This window comes from Homarus americanus, unplaced genomic scaffold, assembly GCF_018991925.1.
Source record: "Homarus americanus isolate GMGI-L3 unplaced genomic scaffold, GMGI_Hamer_2.0 scaffold42643, whole genome shotgun sequence".
Lineage (NCBI taxonomy): Eukaryota > Metazoa > Arthropoda > Malacostraca > Decapoda > Nephropidae > Homarus > Homarus americanus.
In genome coordinates this window covers 103,949-127,356 of record NW_024747582.1, presented here as the reverse complement: position 1 = coordinate 127,356, position 23,408 = coordinate 103,949, and the positions used below count along the sequence as shown (strand labels likewise).

General features: G+C 40.6%; 1 protein-coding gene across 4 annotated transcripts in view; it reads right to left on the bottom strand.

Annotated features, from left to right (window-relative positions):
• Positions 1 to 23,408, bottom strand: part of LOC121879675 (low-density lipoprotein receptor-related protein 2-like) — a 37,722-nt gene that overhangs the window by 12,521 nt on the left and 1,793 nt on the right. Inside the window, exons 2-13 of one of the 4 annotated variants that reach the window (XM_042386387.1) lie at positions 12,544 to 12,778; positions 12,251 to 12,376; positions 11,525 to 12,021; positions 8,493 to 8,615; positions 7,368 to 7,487; positions 7,103 to 7,222; positions 6,591 to 6,710; positions 5,256 to 5,381; positions 4,515 to 4,811; positions 4,028 to 4,144; positions 3,165 to 3,278; positions 2,287 to 2,397 (exon numbers count right to left, since the gene is read on the bottom strand). In XM_042386387.1, the coding sequence (XP_042242321.1) occupies positions 2,287 to 2,397; positions 3,165 to 3,278; positions 4,028 to 4,144; positions 4,515 to 4,811; positions 5,256 to 5,381; positions 6,591 to 6,710; positions 7,103 to 7,222; positions 7,368 to 7,487; positions 8,493 to 8,615; positions 11,525 to 12,021; positions 12,251 to 12,376; positions 12,544 to 12,775 (2,103 nt within the window). In that variant the 5' untranslated portion in view covers positions 12,776 to 12,778. The remainder of the gene's footprint in view (positions 1 to 2,286; positions 2,398 to 3,164; positions 3,279 to 4,027; positions 4,145 to 4,514; positions 4,812 to 5,255; positions 5,382 to 6,590; positions 6,711 to 7,102; positions 7,223 to 7,367; positions 7,488 to 8,492; positions 8,616 to 11,524; positions 12,022 to 12,250; positions 12,377 to 12,543; positions 12,779 to 23,408) is intronic. The other 3 variants (XM_042386388.1, XM_042386389.1, XM_042386390.1) reach the window with 3 other exon arrangements.

Here is a 23,408-nt window from a genome sequence, read left to right as displayed (position 1 = left end):
TCTTTACCGTGACAAGGGAAATGTTAAATATAGCACCATAGGCAATGTTAAATAAAGAACTGTACTATGGGTAATGTTAAATATAGCATCATAAGCAATGTTAAATAAAATACCTACCATGAATAATATTTCTAAACCATATACTTTGCAGATAAAATGGTACAGGCATCCTCAGATTTACATAGAGAGCCAGTAGAGAGAACCACTTGTAAATTAAGCCTTTTGTTTATCCAGCAATGCCTTATATCATAACTTTCATTAGAATATCTTTGTAAACTTCATACTTCAAGCAGCACATAATTCTTAAAAATCTCTTTGTAAAACTGTTTGTAATCGTGGGATGACTGTACCATTCATGATTCTTTTCCAACAGAGACCATTTACGTATCTTTACCATACAGTTAACTTCATCAACTCCATCAACAGAGACCATTTATGTATCTTTACCATACAGTTAACTTCATCAACTCCATCAACAGAGACCATTTATGTATCTTTACCATACAGTTAGCTTCATCAACTCCATCAACAGAGACCATTTATGTATCTTTACCATACAGTTAGCTTCATCAACTCCATCAACAGAGACCATTTATGTATCTTTATCATACAGTTAACTTCATCAACTCCATCAACAGAGACCATTTATGTATCTTTACCATACAGTTAACTTCATCAACTCCATCAACAGAGACCATTTACGAGTTAGCTTCATTCCATCAACAGAGACCGTATCTTCAACTCCATCAACAGAGACCATTTATGTATCTTTACCATACAGTTAGCTTCATCAACTCCATCAACAGAGACCATTTACGTATCTTTACCATAGTTAACTTCATCAACTCCATCATTTATGTATCTTTACCATACAGTTAGCTTCATCAACTCCATCAACAGAGACCATTTACGTATCTTTACCATACAGTTAACTTCATCAACTCCATCAACAGAGACCATTTATGTATCTTACCATACAGTTAACTTCATCAACTCCATCAACAGAGACCATTTGTATCTTTACCATACAGTTAACTTCATCAACTCCATCAACAGAGACCATTTATGTATCTTTATCATACAGTTAACTTCATCAACTCCATCAACAGAGACCATTTATGTATCTTTACCATACAGTTAACTTCATCAACTCCATCAACAGAGACCATTTATGTATCTTTACCATACAGTTAACTTCATCAACTCCATCAACAGAGACCATTTATGTATCTTTACCATACAGTTAGCTTCATCAACTCCATCAACAGAGACCATTTATGTATCTTTACCATACAGTTAGCTTCATCAACTCCATCAACAGAGACCATTTACGTATCTTTACCATACAGTTAACTTCATCAACTCCATCAACAGAGACCATTTACGTATCTTTACCATACAGTTAACTTCATCAACTCCATCAACAGAGACCATTTATGTATCTTTATCATACAGTTAACTTCATCAACTCCATCAACAGAGACCATTTATGTATCTTTACCATACAGTTAACTTCATCAACTCCATCAACAGAGACCATTTATGTATCTTTACCATACAGTTAACTTCATCAACTCCATCAACAGAGACCATTTATGTATCTTTACCATACAGTTAACTTCATCAACTCCATCAACAGAGACCATTTATGTATCTTTACCATACAGTTAACTTCATCAACCATCAACAGAGACAGTATCTTTACCATACAGTTCTTCATCAACTCCATCAACAGAGACCATTTATGTATCTTTACCATACAGTTAACTTCATCAACTCCATCAACAGAGACCATTTATGTATCTTTATCATACAGTTAACTTCATCAACTCCATCAACAGAGACCATTTACGTATCTTTACCATACAGTTAGCTTCATCAACTCCATCAACAGAGACCATTTATGTATCTTTACCATACAGTTAACTTCATCAACTCCATCAACAGAGACCATTTATGTATCTTTATCATACAGTTAACTTCATCAACTCCATCAACAGAGACCATTTACGTATCTTTACCATACAGTTAACTTCATCAACTCCATCAACAGAGACCATTTATGTATCTTTACCATACAGTTAGCTTCATCAACTCCATCAACAGAGACCATTTACGTATCTTTATCATACAGTTAACTTCATCAACTCCATCAACAGAGACCATTTATGTATCTTTATCATACAGTTAACTTCATCAACTCCATCAACAGAGACCATTTATGTATCTTTACCATACAGTTAACTTCATCAACTCCATCAACAGAGACCATTTATGTATCTTTACCATACAGTTAGCTTCATCAACTCCATCGTGACAATCTGCACCGCCATCACATCTCCAGGTGTTGGGTATACAGGCACCATCTGTACATCTAAACGTGTTATCTGGGCAAACCTGCAAGGCATCAATTTATGTCTTCAACTGACACAAAATTTTATGTACCAAGAGATCACAGTGACTTAGTGTTACTTACTTATTAAAATGATTAATATATTCACTCTTACTTTTCCTCTCTATGGGTTCCACTCTGGACTACTAATCTATGAGACAAATGTTTAATTCTGTGTCTAGGCAGAGTTGCTTAGGAGTTTCCTTGTAGTGTATACTGTGCACTATGATGGTCACCTAAGTTGACACCAGACATATTGTCGTAAAATAGACAATCTGAATGTCCCTTAAAACAGTTTCTAATCAGTGTGGAACCTCTGTTGTTCTCAATGAACTATGATATAAGAATATAAGAGCTGGTCAACAGTATACATCTGTAGAATGAAGGTTGTATGAAGTTAATCCATCTTCAATAGTAAAACATTAATCTACTGCAGGTTAAAGATGCTGGTAAGTGATATATCAATACAAAATCATTAAGTGAGTCACATTTAATTGAAGATTTTTGTAAATATCTTTTCATGATTCATAAAATTACAGCAGCAGCAGCAGCATGAGATACAGGTAATAATTAGTACAATCACACACTTAATATTCATAAACTTATTCTATAACTGCTAAATTACTTCTCTTATTAACAAATGTACTAGTAAGAGCCCTGTACAGTGATACTAAAATGTCCTCAATATGAAACAAGTCAGTAATTTCAGTAAACTTTTTTCTATTGAGGAAAGTCAGTTATTATTAAATTTTATTATGGAGCAGATACCAACCTCTGTACAGTTGCGTTCATCGGTGCCATCATAACAGTCATCCTCACCATCACACTGCCAAGCTTCCGGAACACAACGGCCATTGTCGCAACGCATCTCATTACCCCTGCATCCCTGTGTGAAGAGTAAGCCAAGTTAATACTACAATATACGCTATGTATTATACGTCATACTACTGTATAAATTATTCAGTAAAATGTTATTCAGTCTTGTTAACTCTCTTTCATCCATATTTCATACAGTAATCTGTTTGGTACATTTCATACTTAAGTGATAAGATTAACATGAAAAATCTCACCACTTAGTATGCACAGTGAACTGACGTGAAGTATTTTTAATGAACGGAGACATTAAAAATTCAGGTTGTGTGTTACGTATATGTATTAGTGTTGATAACTTTAATACTACACGGGGAGACCTGTGATATTGCCTCCTGCATCATGATAAACAGAGAGGCACTCAAGACAGGCCCCTGAAGAACCCCTAATATCGTTCCTCACTTCCCCAACCGTTTACTCTCACAGATGATGTTAATAAGATAAGTAAACACAATCTCTAAGAAATATTACAATCACCTTAGATCGTATATTATTAAATGTGTACAATAGGAAAACTATATATTAAAAACAGGCTTTCTATAGGGTAGTTTTTTTATTCAAGAACCTTAAATTATTATTATATTCTAGGACATGCAATAAATAGGGACTTGTATATCTTCACAATGATCAGAATTTATACCTACTGATTTTTATGTTTCTTGATTATTGCACGTCCTAAAAAATAATAATCAATTAGGGTTCTAGAATAAAAAATTACCTACATTTCCGATACATCGTTTAGAAACCATAACCTCGTTTAGTCACCTGACAGTCGGCTTCATCACTGCCATCATAACAGTCGTCTTCCCCGTCACATTTCCATAGTAAACGTATACATCTGTTGTATGACGAACACTTAAACTCGTCTTCTTTACAAACAACCTGAAAGATGTCGGTGTGAAACAAAATACTGAAGGGTGATGTATCATGATATTCTAAACCTTTCTTCTGTAAAATTTCGACTTTTAAATTGTAAGTAATCAGCCACTTAACAAAATGTACAGTTAATCACAAACTATTATTAGTAAAATCATTAAATCAACTACATAATGAGAATATGTTGCTATTTTCATTAAACATAAGACATATTCTTCAACATTAATAAGACATTTTCTTCAACATTTAAAGCTTAACTTCCCCATAAATAAAACCACCATTACTTAACAATTTCAGAACCTGTCCACCAGAAGAAAAAGCTGATTATTATATTAATTCCCTGCTGTGATAACTATGGATAAACAAATCAGCGTACCTGAGGATACGCCTCGCCAACAAGTAGCACTGAGGGAGGCGGCTCTGTGAAGTAACCCACTGGAGTGTGTGTGGGAGATTCTGTAAGAGGTGCATCAGGTAAATCAGTGGTTATTTCAGTGGGTGGCTCAGTGGGAGACTCTGTAAGTGAATCAGTGGGTGGCTCTGTCTCAGGGTGGGAGGGGCACTGTGCCTCATCGGTGTTATCTGTGCAGTCACTAACACCATCACACACTTTGGACTGAGGGAAACACTCTTCAAGGATCAAACACTGGAATTCTGTGGCATCACATTTTATCTGAGGATAAATATAAGGAAAAAATAATTATTTCTCCGGAGTTATTCATAAAAAGAGTGTGATGTACTGTACAGTTACAATACTTAATTTGACTCTAATCCATATTTAATCAAAGGGATTAAGTCTAATTTGCCATATTTTTCTTAAACATAAATAAAATGTTCTTTATAATTTCTCACTCATCATTTTCTCAGCTGCCAATCAATACATCAGCTGTTCCTTCATCTCCTTCTTAACTATTTTTATTACTTTAGACAGTGTTTGTCTCTACTGTACCAGGTTACAGGCCAGCTCTACCTCCCCACAGCTTACCTCTGTACCAGGTTACAGGCCAGCTCTACCTCCCCATAGCTTACCTCTGAACCAGGTTACAGGCCAGCTCTAGCTTCCCACAGCTTACCTCTGTACCAGGTTACAGGCCAGCTCTACCTTCCCACAGCTTACCTCTGTTGAGTTGCAGCCAAGTTCATCACTACCGTCCCCACAGTCATCATCACCATCACAGCTCCAATGGGTATATACACACTTGTCACCTGACGCACACTTGAAGTATGCATCACCACACACGGCCTGGAAGAAGAATATACGGTACTGTATTTTGTTTTATCGAAGAAGTATAGAAAAATGCTTTAACATCACTTGTCAACAGGCTAAAGCAAGCTAGAATTTTTTGTTAGGATGGACGGTATAATAAGCAACATAAATTTCCTCCATTACAGCTGTTAAGAGATAATTAATGGCAGTAATTAAAGGTAGAACTGTTGCTCTTGATGACAGCCACACTCCACCAGTAACAGTGAAAAACATAATAATAAAACTAGTCGTTGCAGCAATGGCACACGTTTATAACCAGGGACGGCAAAGTGACGAGAGAAATTTAGAATTTAGACAATAAGAATATTCTAGTATTTTTACATTACTTGTTAGAAGAAACCAAGACATAGTGAACAATGTTTATTATTTAAACCCTCGTAACTGAAACATCCACAACAAAAATACAATACTTTGTCTCACCTCACTATATCATTGTCTGCCTAATGAGACTTGCTACACCTGTTCCACACCTTTATTTAAATTAGGAATGGAATACAGTCTATAAAGTACAAGGCAAAGCAATATACCATATTCAAATACAAAGATCTGATTTTATGTTATTACAGAGGATCCCCCGGGTTACGAACAGGTTCCATTCCTGAGGACGTTCTTAAGTCGGATTTGTACGTAAGTCAGAACACCTGCCATGTGCATACTGTACTTACAGAACAATGTTTAAAATGCCACTATATCATAGCCCAAGTCCTTATACTGTATACATCTAAAGTCACTTAATTTAAGACAAAAGAAGAAATAGAATGACAAAATACAGTAAATGGAAGTAAAAAACAATTCATCAGGTAAATAAAATACAGTAAATTACAAGTTCAACCTCGTTTGTATCAGCAGGTGTTCGCAAGTCGGGGACCTCCTGTATACCATTACCTCATCCAATACAGTAATGTAACTCACAGATTAGTGTTATGCAATCATACAAAAATCTATACAGTATATACAGAGGTAAACCCTTATGTAGAATGAACCTCTCTAACCTGAAGAAAATAATGAAGAGAACTTGTAACTACAGATGATTTAATAAGGAATGAAGGAAAACTTAATCACATGTACCTTTATAATTACCTGTGCTGAAAGAAAAAAAAGGTCTTTTACCATAAAATGCAATACAATATATGTTAATTTCACCCTCACACATTAACCAAACACACTGCAACACTGGTCACGTACCTCAAAGCAGCCATATTCATCACTGGCATCTGTACAATCATCATCTCCATCACAATGCCAGCTGGAATCTATGCAGGCACTATTTGACAAACACTTGAACTCATTCTCACCACACTCAACCTGAAATAAATAAATAAATAAATCACCCCTGAATCAACAAAGTCTGAGATGTGGTAATATATTATAAAATCTCTTCTCTCAAATATTACAATCACGTACATAAGTTTTAAGCACAGTGTATGTTATTATTGGAATAAAAATATGACTCGACATTTTATATTATTTTATGAGATTTTTTTTTGTATGTTTTCCTCTTATCTCCAACACTATGGCCATACTTTTCCTCCAACACTATGGCTATCCTTTTACCCCCAACAAATTGGCCACCCTTTTACCTTCAACAAATTTGCCAATGGGTCTTACTTAGTCCACCTTTTCTGTTTTAATGTCTCTACAGTTACTCTTATTTCTACATCCTCATGCTACAGCTTTAACTATTTAATCTTTCTTACCTTTCCACAATTTTCTTCATCACTGGAGTCCGGGCAATCATCATCCCCATCACACAGCCAATTGGAACTTATACATTTATTAACTGTTTTGCAAGTAAACTGACTTTCCATACAAGCAACCTGAGGAAAAAAAATAATACAATTAATTCCTTAAATATATTTAGTTCTTGGTGTTCAAGACAAAACGGCTCTTTTAACATGGCTACTCCAAGATAGGGAGGTGAGCGATGTGTCACAGATTAGACAGAATTACCAGTGAACTTACTTCCTCGCATCCCTTTTCATCACTGGCGTCATCACAGTCATTATCACCATCACAATTCCAAGTCTGGGGTAAGCACCTACCTCCTGTTAAACAGGCAAACTGATTTGCTTGACACGTGCGCTGAAATAAATACATTTTCAGTATCATTCTGATGCATTGGCATTACAGATCTTAAGCATAACAAGAGATAAAATTGTTTCTACCATAAATTGTTTGAATGGTACAGTATTTATTGAGTTACAGTAACACATGCATCCATACACATGCTAAATTACATACTGTACCTGCATTGGCTATACATGTGGTTAATTATATACTGTACCTGCATTGTCTATACACGTGCTTAATTGTATACCTGCACTGGCTATACACAAGCTGAATCAATGTAAATTTGTATGACGATTTTACTGTCCTGCTTTTGAAAATCTCTCAACAAAAAACATGTTATTAAATAATCAAGTTTTAATTCTCAATCAAAGAAATTAATTTCCTCAATATTTGGTGGATATTTTTTATCATAAACAAAACTTACAAAAATAAAACACAATAATTGGGTTGGCCATTGGTGGGTGTTATAGCATCCCCATTATCCTCACAACAGGTAAGGTAAAGTAACCCAAGCAAACCTAACCAATAAAATACACTAAGATCACCAGACTACTCAGCATCATTTGGTCAGATCAACATATTGTGTATCATATAGCAGGTATAAACAACTGTACAGCACCCATCATTACCCAGCCCAGCTCATGGTGAAATCTTTTGTGGGCATCATCGTCATTATAAATAAATAAAAGCCAATAAGGAAATTAATTTGAGTGATTAACAATTGAAACTATTAACTGATATGAGAGAATTTATGCTTAATATTTCAATTCAGCAGCAGACATTGTTATATAATCTCTAACACCTGACTATCTCTGCCTGGTCTCTAACACCTGACTATCTCTACCAGGCCACTAACACCCGACTATCTCTGCCCAGCCACTTACACCTGATTATCTCTACCAGGGCACTAACACCCGACTATCTACCAGGGCACTAACACCTGACTATCTCTTCTGGTTGACCCCTACATAACAGTTACCATACCTAATACTGACTCTACAGTAACTAGTAACCCACCCCGAGGCATGTCGTTTCATCACTGCCGTCCGTACAGTCATCATCACTGTCACACTGCCATGCAAGAGGTATGCATTCATCACCTGATAAACATGCAAAATCAAAAGCGCTGTCACACGTAACCTGAAATCAGAGAGAGATTTATTATTGTATACGTAATAAGTTGATTTATCATTCACTAGCTATTTAAGACAGAACTAATGGTCAAATTGATATGAAACAACGAGAATTACTAAAAAAATTGATAATAATGGAGATGATTTGCAGCAGAAATAACGAATTAACTTTGTTCATATTTTCCATAGTAATTAATAAAAATTATACGCTTTTTTTCCTTATTTTATTTTTCTTTATCTTCAATCATAGTCACCTGTAGTAAGCACGACATGGAAGGAGATAGAAATTACTGGGTAAAACAGAGCAAAAACAATACCGCATGGCAGTATTAAACCGTCTCTAAAGTGTTCTGTAGGTGACCATCATCCTGCCACCGTTAAGATATAAGGGAGTGTATCCGATCTTGTCAACAAATACAAGAAACAATGGAGGATCTGATTGGGGTTTATAATACCATAATTAATAGGAATGATTGTCTTTGGTTTACTATTTAATAGGATTGGATTCTATGTCAACTGTATGTTCCTATTGTTCTACCACAAGGAGAGTTGGAGTCACATTAGCCTATTAACACAATTATGGCTTCGTTTACCGGACAATCCATGTTATCAAAAGTTTCATGTGTTTCTTAAGGGTCAAAATTGTGCGGCAGGGAAGTGAAATTAAGGAAAATTCATGTTCAGGCGTAACTCTCAGTTGCCAGCGATGCACTCGACCCACCTTCATATTACGATATGTTTCTTTTGCCGTTACAAAGGTCTGGTTAGGTAGGTTAGGTTAGATTGGGTTAGGTTAGGTTCTGGGCATCGTCATTTTCTACTCCTGTTTAGTAATCACATACGAATAACATTTCTGCTGCAAACTGTCTCCTCCACCATTACCAAACCTATTTTCCCTGTAATTTTTGTGCATGGCAACTAACGAATATTTATCAAGGTAAATAATGAACTAAAGTTATCACTAGCTGGTCTAGGGATATTTTTCTCGTTTAGGGTTGAAAACTATATCATAATCCTGAACACGAAAATGGAAAAGCGAGAATACACAGAACCTGGTCTAACTTCACCTAACTTCCATGGTATTTCGTCTTTCCCCAAATTTTGGTTTAATTCAATTATTTTTTCTCGACAATTACGCCTACACATTATACAGTATACAAGAGGCCCTCTGTGAGTATGGTCAGGATAATTATGAATTAACAAAATAGACAAGTGTGTGTATAGTTGAACCTTTACTTATCGCGGTATTGTGCCCAAGAGGCTAACACCCGGAGATACACCTCAGGTCCTCAACCTTCCCTTAGTATATTATTATTTCAAGTAAAAACCTCAGTAATAGTAATATGTCTCCACTACAATTAAGTTATATGTTAATAAACGTACACAAAAACACTCAAATCCCAGATTATACTCGATGAAATGATGTTTTCTGGTGAGATAAAGTTGTAATACACAAAAATATTATCAACTGGTGTTTACATTTTGAGGTCAGTGCACAACGACCTCAAAATAGCAATGTTGGCTGTAAGTCACGAACACGACCATTTAATAATATATTAATTATAAGCTAAATAAATAGATAAAATGAGCTTCAAATATTTTTTTTTACCTTTTTTTACTAAGTTAAGTTTGTATTTTTTTTATTGTCTACTGTAAATTAAAATCAGTAATATATAGTTGTGGTGTTGTCCGTAGTATACTTGTAACATTAAGAGTGTTGAGGGTAGCCAAGGAATATAAACTAAGGACGGCGCACTCTTATGGACACACGTGCTTCACCGTAGAGCTTATAGCCCCAGCTGCTTGGCGTCGCCACTTCTCGGAGGATAAAATATTTTACATTGAGTGGGGCCAATCTTCTCTAGTATTAGAATTACTGGGGCGGCAGACCTTTATGTTGTTATTATGTTATGTAGTAGTGGTAGTAACAGCAGTAGTGGTAGTAGCAGTAGTAGTGGTGGTAACTGGTAACAATAAAGTTATCAACATCTTCACTATCTAAAAAGAATTCTTGGGGAATTTTCCCTTACTTTCCAAATCAACCACTAAAAAGTTTTCGATATTTTGAAATAAATATAGGATATTGTTTTAAAAATTGACCAGGAGTAAATACGAAATTAAAAATACTATACAATAAAGTAAAAGTGAAGTGCTTCCCCATCTGGAGTACTGTCACCCCATCTGGTCCCCGAGATATGCTAGGGACTGTCAGTTGGTTGAAAATGTTCAAAGGAGGGCCACCAGACTGGTGCCTGCACTTCGGCACCTCAGCTACCCTGAGAGATTGGAGCGCCTGAACTTGCCTAGCTTATACTACAGACGGGCAAGGGGGGACCTAGTTGAGGTTTATAAGCATCTCAGGGGCACTACTCAGTTGAGTGTCCTTACTTGGAGCTGGCGGACGCTCGCCCCACAAGGGGTCACAGCTCAAGATTGAAGAAGCCGCAAGTCCAGAAAACCGTGAGGGCAAACTTTTTCGGAGTGAGAGTTGTAAACTCTTGGAACAATCTACCAGAGAGTGTTGTGACGGCACCGAGTGTGAGCTCTTTCAAGAGAAGACTTGACCAACACTGGAGCGGGTTCAGGTACATTCAAGAGCCGGTGCATGCCCAGTATTTGCCAACAGTGCGTGACAGAGACGTGACCGATCGCCCGGGCGGCTAGCGAGCCGATCTTTTGGTGAAGAATATAAATGAAAAGAGACGTGACCGATCGCCCAAGCGGCTAACAAGCCGATCAGTGGCGAAGAGGATAAAAGTAAAATATATATGTAACCTGTATAGTGTAGTTAGGTACCTTTAACGCTTCATGCTAAAGTGCTTGTGTGTGTGAGTGTGTGTGTGTGTGTGTGTACAAAAGACAGTGTATGTATGTTCTGTCGTCATATATAATCGTGGAGACCATCAACCTCCTCACCTGTTCTTTAGCACAATCAACAGGCTCATCGCTGCCATCCTGACAGTCGGAGATTCCATTGCAGCGCAGATCTTGTGAGAAGCAGCTTCCATTATCACACTTGAAATGTGTCGTCAGGTTACACGGCTGTGGTGACGATGGTGCTTCAACTGTTGTTAATTGTTCAGTTGTTGGTGCTTCAACTGTTGTTAATTGTTCAGTTGTTGGTGCTTCAACTGTTGTTAATCGTTCAGCTGTTAGTGCTTCAACTGTTGTTAATCGTTCAGTTGTTGATGCTTCAACTGTTGTTAATCGTTCAGCTGTTGATGCTTCAACTGTTGTTAATCGTTCAGTTGTTGATGCTTCATCTGTTGTTAATCGTTCAGTTGTTGATGCTTCAACTGTTGTTAATCGTTCAGTTGTTGGTGCTTCAACTGTTGTTAATCGTTCAGGTGTTAGTGCTTCAACTGTTGTTAATCGTTTAGCTGTTGTTGTTTTCGCGGACGTTGATTCTATACCTAGAAAATTATCAAGTGGAAGAGATCCATCAACCCTCTACATAATACTTGTCAAATACTAATAACAGTAAAAAAATAAATACAAGCATATAGTAGACAACTACAGTATTTAGGTATAGAACACATTTCAATATCACACACACTCACACACACACGCACACACACACTCACACACGCACACACACTCACGCACACACACTCACACTCACACTCACGCACACACACTCACCTGCAGCATCCAACAAGCGGGTGCTGAGGATGCTGACTGACTCCTCGAGGGACTCAAGGGCCTTATTGAGGGCGCCGATCTTCTCCAGCAGTTGTGCAAACACTCGGTCTTCAGCCGTCTCTATATCTACAAAGCAAGATTTTATCGGATAATGTAAGTAGTGTAAACTGGCAAATACTAGTGCGATAATGTCATGTATTTGTGTTAAATCTTAAAATTCATGGAATTAAGTTTTACTGACACAAAATGTATAAAATTATCTTGAAAACATTGAGTTGTACTATTATTCTCACCTGCAGGCTGAGTTAGTCTTTTATCCCTGGCGAGGGTTTTGAGACTATGCTGTAATTTGGCGACCACCAGCTGGTTAAAGCGCATACTTTTTTCCATTCTGGGCGTGAAACTTTGCTGGATAGTGGCGTCAATATCCACCGCCCCGGATTGGCCATTTTTACTCACCTCCAGCGGACTTCCTGCTACCAAGGTGACCACCACTACCCAGGGGATGTATATTAATTCTCTCATCACCTGTGGAGAAAAAATATATATAAAAAGAAGATAGAAAAATAAATTTACTTAAAGCAATTTTTAGGGTTAATTTATACGCAGGATCCCTAGAGGCGCCAACACTCGAGCATTGGATACGTGAGTGTAGAGACGTAGGGCAGAGTTATGAACTTGAACTCTCAGCTGTGGCAAGTATCGTTGTTCCTCTGGTTTTGTGTATCTTTCTATAAAGTGTTATTGATCCCATCTGACCGTTTACCACGATAACCTGAGCGTCGGATGCAGTAGTTTGACGGTAGTGATAAAGAGAATGGACTTCGACCTGCTAGCCTTTCCTTCCCGGTAAGTGGTATCTTTTCTATATGAATTTATAGAAACATTTTTTTTGTCTATTTCCCAAAGTACCAAACATCATATTTTTTTAATGTTCTGATTAATAATTTCATGCATGACGTGTAGATACTCGTAAATGTCTCGTGTCTGGTGAAGTACCACCAGAATTTACTTCGAGTCATTAATTAATATGGTATCCGTTTAACTATACAGTGTAAATTTGAGTGTGTGACAGGCTTAGATATAATGATATAAGACTGTCAATACATCATCTCATTATTATATATGTGAGGTGATGGTTATATTAGACTGTGACAACTGACTACACCTCAGTACTGGACAAGGAAATATTTTTAGACAGAAATACTACAAATTACATTACAATCTTTATTATTTTCTAACTAAACCAAATTAACCCGAAGAATTTAATCAAGATATCGAAAAATTTCCTCCCAAATTTGCATCAAACAAGGAATTGGTTTGGATAAATTCACTGTTAGATTTCAGCCACTAACAATATGACGTTAATGAAGGCGTGACAGCGATGGGGTCAGGCTGTTTGTTCACTCACTGTTTACGGCGCATCATTAAGGTCAGAGATAGTGGAAATTAGAAGAGAGTTGTTGTGATTAAGATCTATCGTGTTAATATTTTATCTTGATTAATTGTTATTTTATTGTTCTGTATCGATATGTAAGCGGTGAATGATAAAATGGCTTATGCAACGCTTATTATTAAAACATTTCATAATAACGGGTATTTATCATTTGTACAGTTGTTAATATACTGTATAAACAAATTACATGTGTAACTCTCTGACATTATCACCGTTAGGGTCCCCAAACTTCATCAAGAATAAGTTATATCACCATTTGAAAGTGAAATGGCCTACGTACACGGGTTATAGAGTTAATCTGACGTCTTAGTAATATTTATATTTTGTGTACGGTGTAATTTGTACCCTGACGCTTGGAATGGTGAAACTTCGTCTACAAAAATCAACGAACTGTATTATTAGATTTTGAAGTTTTGAAACATGACATCACACTGTAACTTTATCCACCGAAACTCATAAATATTAACCTTGATCCATCTATAACTAGTTCACCTAATCCTCACAGCAGCAATATCCACCGCAGTAAAATCACACGTATCTAAAACAGGCTAAGTTGGATTTACATTGTCAGTCACCACTGTCCAGAGGAAGTTAGTAATTTGGATAATTTCTTCTTGCATAGGAATTCCGCGACGTTATTAGTGTGTGTGTGTGTGTGTGTGTGTGTGTGTGTGTGTGTGTGTGTGCCCGCAGGCGATTGATTTCTCCAGTGGGCAATGTAGGAGAGCTAGTAGCATTGCGGCCCCTCTTATCCACGTCACCTTAACCGTATTGATATTGAAACAGTTTATTTAGCCAGAAAAATACAGATACAGAGTGGATAATAATAACACTATTAACATGGCTGAACCAATTGAGAGTTAATTCAAGGACACCTCTCTAAGTTACAGTAAGTTAAATTAGGTAAGGTTAAATTAGGCTACGTAAGGTTAGGTAAGGTTAAATTAGATAATATTAAGTTAGGTTAGGTTAATGGTATTTATTATCCACCTCTCCCTCTACACCTCACTCGTCGGCCTTGGGAGGGTTGAGAGGTGGTGGGGGGGAAGGGGGGAGAGGGGGGGCTTTCCTCAGTTGCATTAATAATTTCCCGCCATCTGGACGAGGCTTCTTCTTCTTCTTCTTCTTCTTCTTCTTCTTCTTTGATTAATATAAAAACCCGGAACAAAATATCACATTGTTACAGTTTCTTTTGTTTATTCTTGTTGTTATTTGTTCTATTCTTGATACGTTATTCTTTATTGTTGTTTTTGTTGTTGTTGTTGTTGTTGCAATCTATTAACACTGAATCATTACTCCTTGGCAGATTGGTGCCTAACTTAACCCAAACTAGAGATGAAATTATTAGCGATTTGAGTGAGTTAGGAGGAGGGGGGAGAGGAAGAGGGGGAGGATGAAAAGAGGGGGAAGAGGAAAAGGGGAGAAGGAGAGGGAGGATGAGGAGAGGAAAAGGGGAGAAGGAGGAGGAGGAAGAGGGGGAGGATGAGGAGAAAAGTGGAAAGGAGGGGGAAGAGGAAAAGGGGAGAAGGAGGGGGGGGTGAGGGAGAGGGAGGATGAGGAGAGGAAAAGGGGAGAAGGAGGAGGAGGAAGAGGGGGAGGATGAGGAGAAAAGTGGAAAGGAGGGGGAAGAGGAAAAGGGGAGAAGGAGGGGGGGGTGAGGGAGATGTTGCAGCCAATGGCCAACACACTTCTCTTCTCAACTGGTGTCATTGGCCCTAAACTGCTTGTTAGTGAGCAGTCAGGCGTGGTGCCACCTGCCTACCAACTAACCAAGATTTGACAATTTATTTATTTATTTAGTTATAATTGTTTATGTTTATTAACCTATTTATTTAAGTTTATTAATTTATTGTTCATTTATTTTTGTATGTTAATTCACTTGTATTTAATATGTTTATTTTTCTATGCTTATTTATTTATGTATATTAATTAATTTATTTATTTGTCTTTATTTTATATGTATTAATGTTTATTCATTTATGTTTCATGTTGTTTATCTTAATTTATTTATTTTATTTATTATTTTTTATATATTTTAGTTAATTCATAATGCAAGTCCCCGGTAGTTCAACATTTACATAACACCAGTAGTGAACAGTGTAGCTTCATCATCCCAGGAGTTATCTGTCTCCAGGAACAAAAACCCACAACATTGGAACCCGAACTGAATAATTTAAGTCTTATAAAAACCGAGTGGGTGGGTGAACGACCTCCATCAACCGTGTACCTGCAGAAGACGTGAGGTTAGGTTAGGTTGGGTTAGGTTAGGTTCGTACTGAAGCAGATAGTCGTCAGGTCAGGTTAGGTTAGCAATGAAAGTGATATTTGTAAAGGTTATATAAGCTAGGGGTGTCTAATCTTCACGTGATCCATTGGTGCAAAGTAGGTTAGCATAGCAATGAAAGTGATATTTGTAAAGGTTATATAAGCTAGGGGTGTCTAATCTTCACGTGATCCATTGGTGCAAAGTAGGTTAGGTTAGGTTAAGTTGACATTAACCCCTGAGATTCAGATTCATGAACCCGAAGCAGTGGATTGATACATTATTCGATACATAGATGAATCGGGTTCACGAATCTCGGGGTTCGGGGTTCACAGGGAAGAGGTGAACTGACTTTGAGGAGTTGACTCTACGGGATTGTTGGTGACGTTCATGGTGGTGACATAGCGATAACACCTGGCTTTGAGAATAACATACTACTACCACTACCACCACTTACCACTACCACCACTACTATCTACTACCATCACTACAACTGCTACCACCACCACTACTACTACCACCACTACTACTACTACCACCACCATTACTACTACCACCACTACTACTACTACCATCACTACTACTACTACCACCACTACTACTACTACTACCACCTCAATTACACTACTACTACTACCACCACTACTATTACTACTACCACTACTATTACTGCCACCACCACTACTACTACTACTACTACTACTACTACTACTACTACTACTACTACTACTACTACTACTACTACAGCCTCCCCCAATAGCCACACCTTCGCCACCATTTATTTACCTTAATATTAAATATCCTAATACATAAGCAACTATCCTATCTGTGTTAAATTAGTTGAGCCGCAGATCGATGCGGCATTCGGTGACTGTAGCCTCATAGTCGATATCTGCAGCAGTTGACGGAGTAGGGGCAGAAGCTCTCGTTCCCCTGAGGCAGAGCAAAGCCGACCGAAGGAGAGAGAAGGACAGTCGACATCTCATCCAGGCTGTGATATAACTTCTGGGCTGCTGCTTCTGTTTGGAGATCAGCTCCGCGAGTCTGGCGTAGAAACATCTTGCGCTTGGGCCCATCCCACCAGAGGTTGTGAACACCAGCGGAGTGAAGCTGCCTTGATCGACATTTTGAATTCTCTCACCATATGCCCTTCTCTTGTCGTTCTCGTTCCTCCTATGTGCAGCATCGAGAGCTAGGTTACGGTGACAAACGGCCATGGGATCAAAAATCCTGATGTCGAAGAAGGCTCGCTGTCCCCGCGTCCAGAATCCTCGAGCACTGACGTCCACACGGGTTTCGTTAGATGTGTTTGAAGTCCTGTGTTGGAGGATCTCGCCATCCAGTGGAAGGAGGGTCGGTTCTACCATGACGTCCCGGCAGGTTTCCTTCAACATATTTGCTGTGAGATCCCTTACCTCGTCATGCCTCATGCATATGAAGCCCCCCTTCTTGCAAACCATGGCGTGATCGCCATCATAGGAATAGCCACACACGCATTGGGAGGGCAAACCATCTACTGGCCAACCACTACGACTACTACTCCCACCTCTACTACCACTACCATCACTACAACTACTACCACTACCATCACTACAACTACTACCACCACCACCACCATCGGGGCTGGCCTGTGGTACATAATGGCATTGTCGTGAACGCTGACAATCATCTCCTCCACCACCACACAGTAACTACGCTACCACCATCAAGGTCACGGCCGACCTGCCTTCCCCACCATTACCAACAGTCACACACAACACACCTGTAACATATACACACACCTGTAACATACACCACACACACACACACCTGTAACATACACCACACACAACACACCTGTAACACATACCTCACACACACCTCACACACACCTGTAACATACACACACACACACCTGTAACACATACACCACACACACACACACACCTGTAACACACACCACACACACCTGTAACACACCCTCACACACACACCTGTAACATACACCACACACACCTGTAACATACACCACACACACACAATACCTGTAACACACACCTCACACACACCCAAAAATATACACCACACACACCTGTAACATACACCACACACACACGCACATTCCGTAACACACCTCACACACACCTGTAACATACACCACACACACCTGTAACATACACCACACACACACACACCTGTAACATACACCACACACACCTGTAACATACACCACACACCCCTGTAACATACACCACACACCTGTAACACACACCCGTAACACACACACACACACACATACACCTGGGTGGCATATTGAGCATAGGTGAGCCATCTGGCTGACCTAAACTTAATATGCCACCAACTTTTACCCACCGCCATCAACTGTCACCCACCACCACCGCCCATTGTCACCCACCACCACCATCAACTGTCACCCACCACCACCGCACACTGTCACCCAATCACCCACCCAATCACCCACCCATCATCCTTTATTCCCTCTTCATTAACGCTGGAATGTCCGGGTGAATCAAGTGTAAGTGATGGACGCAACATGACGCAAGAGAAGAACCTTGACGCAATCCCCCCCCCCCCACCTAGAAGAATCTGGTGACACCCTCTGAATCTGACCACACTATCAGGTTAAATTATCATCAAAGTTAGGTTAATTTACGTTAGGTTAGGATGGGCTAGGTTAGGTTAGGTTAGGATAGGTTAGGTTAGTTAGGATGGGTTATGTTAGGCTAGGTTAGTTAGGATGGGTTATGTTAGGATGGGTTATGTTAGGATAGGTTATGTTAGGTTAGGATAGGTTAGGTCAGGATAGGTTAGTTAGGATGGGTTATGTTAGGTTGGGATAGGTTAGTTAGGATGGGTTATGTTAGGTCAGGATAGGTTAGTTAGGATGGGTTATGTTAGGGTTAGGATAGGTTAGTCAGATAGTTAGATAGGTTAGTTAGATGGGGTTAGGTTAGGTTAGTTAGGGGTTATGTTAGGTGATAGGTTCGGTTATGTAGGTTAGTTAGGATGGGTTAGGTTACATTACTGTATTTTTCTCTGTTATGATGAATTGATTTTTTTGTAAAGACGTCAATTCCTTCTCTCCACCTCCTCCTCCTCCTCCTCCTCCTCCTCCTCTTGCCTCACTGCTTCTCCACTTGTTTTACCTCCATAAGAACTTGATCACCTCCACCTACAATACTGAGGGTGGAGTTGGCGGTGTGGGTGGTGGCGGTGGTGGGGGAGGTCTGGTGGTGGTGGTGGGGAGGGGGGGTGATGGTAGGGGGTGGTGGTAGGGGAGGTGGTGGGTGAAGGTCTGTGGTGGTGGTGGTGGGGAGGTGGTGAAGGTCTGGTGGTAGTGTGGTGGTAGGGAGTGGTGGGGAGGTGGTGTGGTGGGGACGTCCTTGATGGGGAGAGAGATGTGTTGGGGGAGAGTGAGGAGAGGGTCTGTGTTAGGGTGAGGGAGATCCTTGTGTCTGTGGAGTGAGGAGATCCTGTGGTAATGGGGTGATTGGGGGAGAGGGAATCCTGTGGTAATGGGGTGAGGGAGAGCCTGTGGTAATGGGGTGAGGGAGATCCTGTGGTAATGGGGGTGAGATCCTGTAGTAATGGGGTGAGGAGATCCTGTGGTAATGGGGTGAGGGAATCCTGTGGTAATGGGGTGAGGGAGATCCTGTGGTAATGGGGTGAGGGAGATCCAGGTAATGGGGTGAGGGAGATCCAGGTAATGGGGTGAGGGAGAGCCTGTGGTAATGGGGTGAGGAGATCCTGTGGGTAATCCCTGTGGTAATGGGGGTGAGGGAGATCCTGTGGGGGTGAGGGAGATCCCTGTGGTAATGGGGGGTGAGAGATCCTGTGGTAATGGGGTGAGGTAATGGGGTGAGGGAGATCCTGTGGTAATGGGGTGAGGGAGATCCTGTGGTAATGGGGTGAGAGAGATCCTGTGGTAATGGGGTGAGGGAGATCCTGTGGTAATGGAGTGAGGGAGATCCTGTGGTAATGGAGTGAGGGAGATCCTGTGGTAATGGGGTGAGGGAGATCCTGTGGTAATGGGGTGAGGGAGATCCTGTGGTAATGGAGTGAGGGAGATCCTGTGGTAATGGAGTGAGGGAGATCCTGTGGTAATGGGGTGAGGGAGATCCTGTGGTAATGGGGTGAGGGAGATCGAACAGGATCTTGTCTTCCTCACCTGTTCCACCACTTGGTCTTACCCTGTACACGTTCTCAACATGATAAACGTTGGTAACATGAATGGTTCACGTCACTGAACACGTGTGAATGAATCAATGGACTCAAGTCAAAACAGTGAATCAATGGACTTAAGTCAAAACAGTGAACCAATGGACTCAAGTCAAAACAGTGAATCAATGGACTCAAGTCAAAACAGTGAATCAATGGACTTAAGTCAAAATAGTGAAACAAATGGACTCAAGTCAAAACAGTGTGTGTGTGTGTGTGTGTGTGTGTGTGTGTGTGTGTTGACAGAGTCTTCCGTCATAAAAAAAATAGTGTGGGAGTGGGCAGAGCCTCGGGACACGGGAGGAGGAGGAGGAGGAGGGAGGGAGGGGAAGGTGAAGAGGTAGAAGGAGGAGGAGGAGGTGGGAGAGGGTGAAGGAGGAGGAGGAAGGAGAGGGTGAAGGAGGATGAAGAAGCAGTGGAAGTAGAAGGAAGAGAAGGGAGGGAAGGAGGTATGAGGCGGCGGGAGGAAGGATGACAGACCAATCAGCAGTGACCTTGAGAAAAAATGAACCAATCACAGCCATTACCACCATGATAGTTGAGGATGATGCCGGTAGAGGCCGTCAAGGTGAAGGTTTACCCAAGGTGTTATTATTACGAGTCCTACCTGAGCATCAAGGTATTGTAACCTAACCTAACATAACCTAACCTAACCTAACCTAACCTAACCTAACCCATTACCACATACCAATATCGTTACCAAAGTGTGTGTGTGTGTGTGTGTGTGTGTGTGTGTGTGTGTATGTGTGTGTATTCTGTAAGACGACCTGTACCTTGTGTGTGTGTGTGTGTGTGTGTATGTGTGTGTATTCTGTAAGACGTGACCTGTACCTGTGTGTGTGTGTGTGTGTGTGTGTGTATGTGTGTGTATTCTCCAGGCATTTTGACCTGTACCTGTGTGTGTGTGTGTGCATGTGTATTCTGTAAGACGTAATCCTGTACCTGTGTGTGTGTGTGTGTGTGTGTGTGTGTGTGTGTATTCTGTAAGACGTGACCTGTACCTGTGTGTGTGTACAGGCCCCACGTGTCATCAGGCCAGGTGAAAGGTAATGTATGTTTATTTCACCTAATGATTACACACCATAACACTACCTTAGGGTTAGGTTAGGTTAAGTTATGTTAGGTTAGCATTAGGTTAAATTAGGTTAGGTGAGCTTAAGGTTAGGTTAGGTTTAAGTTAGATTAAGTTAACTTTAAGGTAATTAAAGTTAATAAACTCTGGGGGTGTTAATCTTCAGGTGAATCTGGTTAGGTTAGGTTAAGTTAACATCAAGGTAATTAAAGTTAATATAAACAGGGGGTGTTAATCTTCAGGTGAGTCTTTGGTCTGAGAATCGCGTATGTTTTGGGGTCCAGGAGGGAGCATATGGCGTCTCTGTCCCCCTTAGGACAATGACCCACACTACTGACTCTCTTGGTCAGCCTACTAGAGGGGGTAAGGGTGGTACTAGTGGTGGTGGTAGTGGTAGTGGTGATGGTGGTAGTGGTAGTAGTGGTGGGGAAGGTGGTGGTAGTGGTGGTGATGGTGGTAGTGGTGGTGAAGGTGGTGGTGGAGATGGTGGTATTAGTGGTGGTGGTGGTGGTAGTAATGGTGGTGGTAGTGATGGTGATGGTGGTAGGGTGGTGATGGTGGTAGTGATGGTGACAGGTGGTGGTGATGCAGGTAGTGATGGTGATGGTGGCAGTGGTGGTGATGGTGGCAGTGGTGGTGATGGTGAAAGTGGTGGTGATGGTGGTAGTGGGTGGTGATGGTGGTAGTGATGGTGATGGTGGTAGTGGTGGTGATGGTGGTAGTGGTGGTGAAGGTGGTGGTGGAGATGGTGGTAATAGTGGTGGTGGTGGTGGCAGTAATGGTGGTGGTGGTGGTGGTGATGGTGGTAGTGGTGGTGAAGGTGGTGGTGGAGATGGTGGTATTAGTGGTGGTGGTGGTGGTAGTAATGGTGGTGGTGGTGGTGGTGGTGGTATTAGTGAAGGTGGTGGTAGTGGTGGTGATGGTGGTAGTGATGGTGATGGTGGTAGTGGTGGTGATGGTGGTAGTGGCAGTTTTCGGGGAAATTCCCTGTGACCTCAACATTCCCTTCCAGTACACAAAACTATTTTCCCCTAGCCCGTAACTCTGGCAGGGAAAAATAGGGTTATAATGACAAGTACCTCTCGCAAACTAACCTAACCTAACCTGGCATTGATATTCTGTATTCAGTGTGTGTGTGTGTGTGTGTGTGTGTGTGTGTGTGTGTGTGTGTGTGTGTGTGTGTGTGTGTGAAGAAGACATGTGCAGTATATTGTCCTTGAACATAAAACTCAGTGTCATGCTGATTTTTTCATCCCAGAACTAACGTGTAATATACTGTATACAGAACCTCATCCCAGACGAGGCGTTATATAATAGTGTCTGACCTTACCTAACCTAACCTAACCTAACCTTACCTAACTCAACCTAGCCCAACCCAACTTAACCTAACCCAACTAATCTAAGCTAACCTAACTTAATCTAATCTCACATAACGCGAACCTAACCTAATGCTACCTCAACCTAACCTAACGCTGACCTAACGCGAACCTAACCTAACGCTGACCTAACGCGAACCTAACCTAACGCTGACCTAACGCGAACCTAACCTAACGCTGACCTAACGCGAACCTAACCTAATGCTACCCCAACCTAACGTAACCTACCCTAACGTAACCTAACGTAACCATGGGCCCAACAACACCATCTTTGACGTCTGTGGTGGTCAGTCACCTCTCGGCGGGACTCGTTAGTGTCCACACCCTGAGGCTAGCACACTCGCTTGCCTAATAATGCAGTACTCTCACCCCTGCTCGCTCTCTTGCCTTCCTCTTACCCTCCACTACCCTTGCTTCCCTCCCATACCCTCCAGTACCCTCCACATACTTACTACCCTCCACACACACTTGTTTCCCTCCACTTCCCTCCACACACTCTAGGACCCTCCACTACCCTCCACACACACTTGTTTCCCTCCACTCCACCACCTACTACCTCCACTACCCACACACTCTTCCTTCCCTCCACACACTCTAAGATCCTCACTACCCTCCACACACACGTGTGTTTCTCCACCTCCACCTCCACTACCCTCCATAACTAGTAATTATCGAGGAACTCACTCCTAATGCTCAGAAAATCACAAGTTTGTATTGTGTCGTAAGATGTGACGTAAGAACCTACCAAACAGGCGTCGTCAACCAACATTATT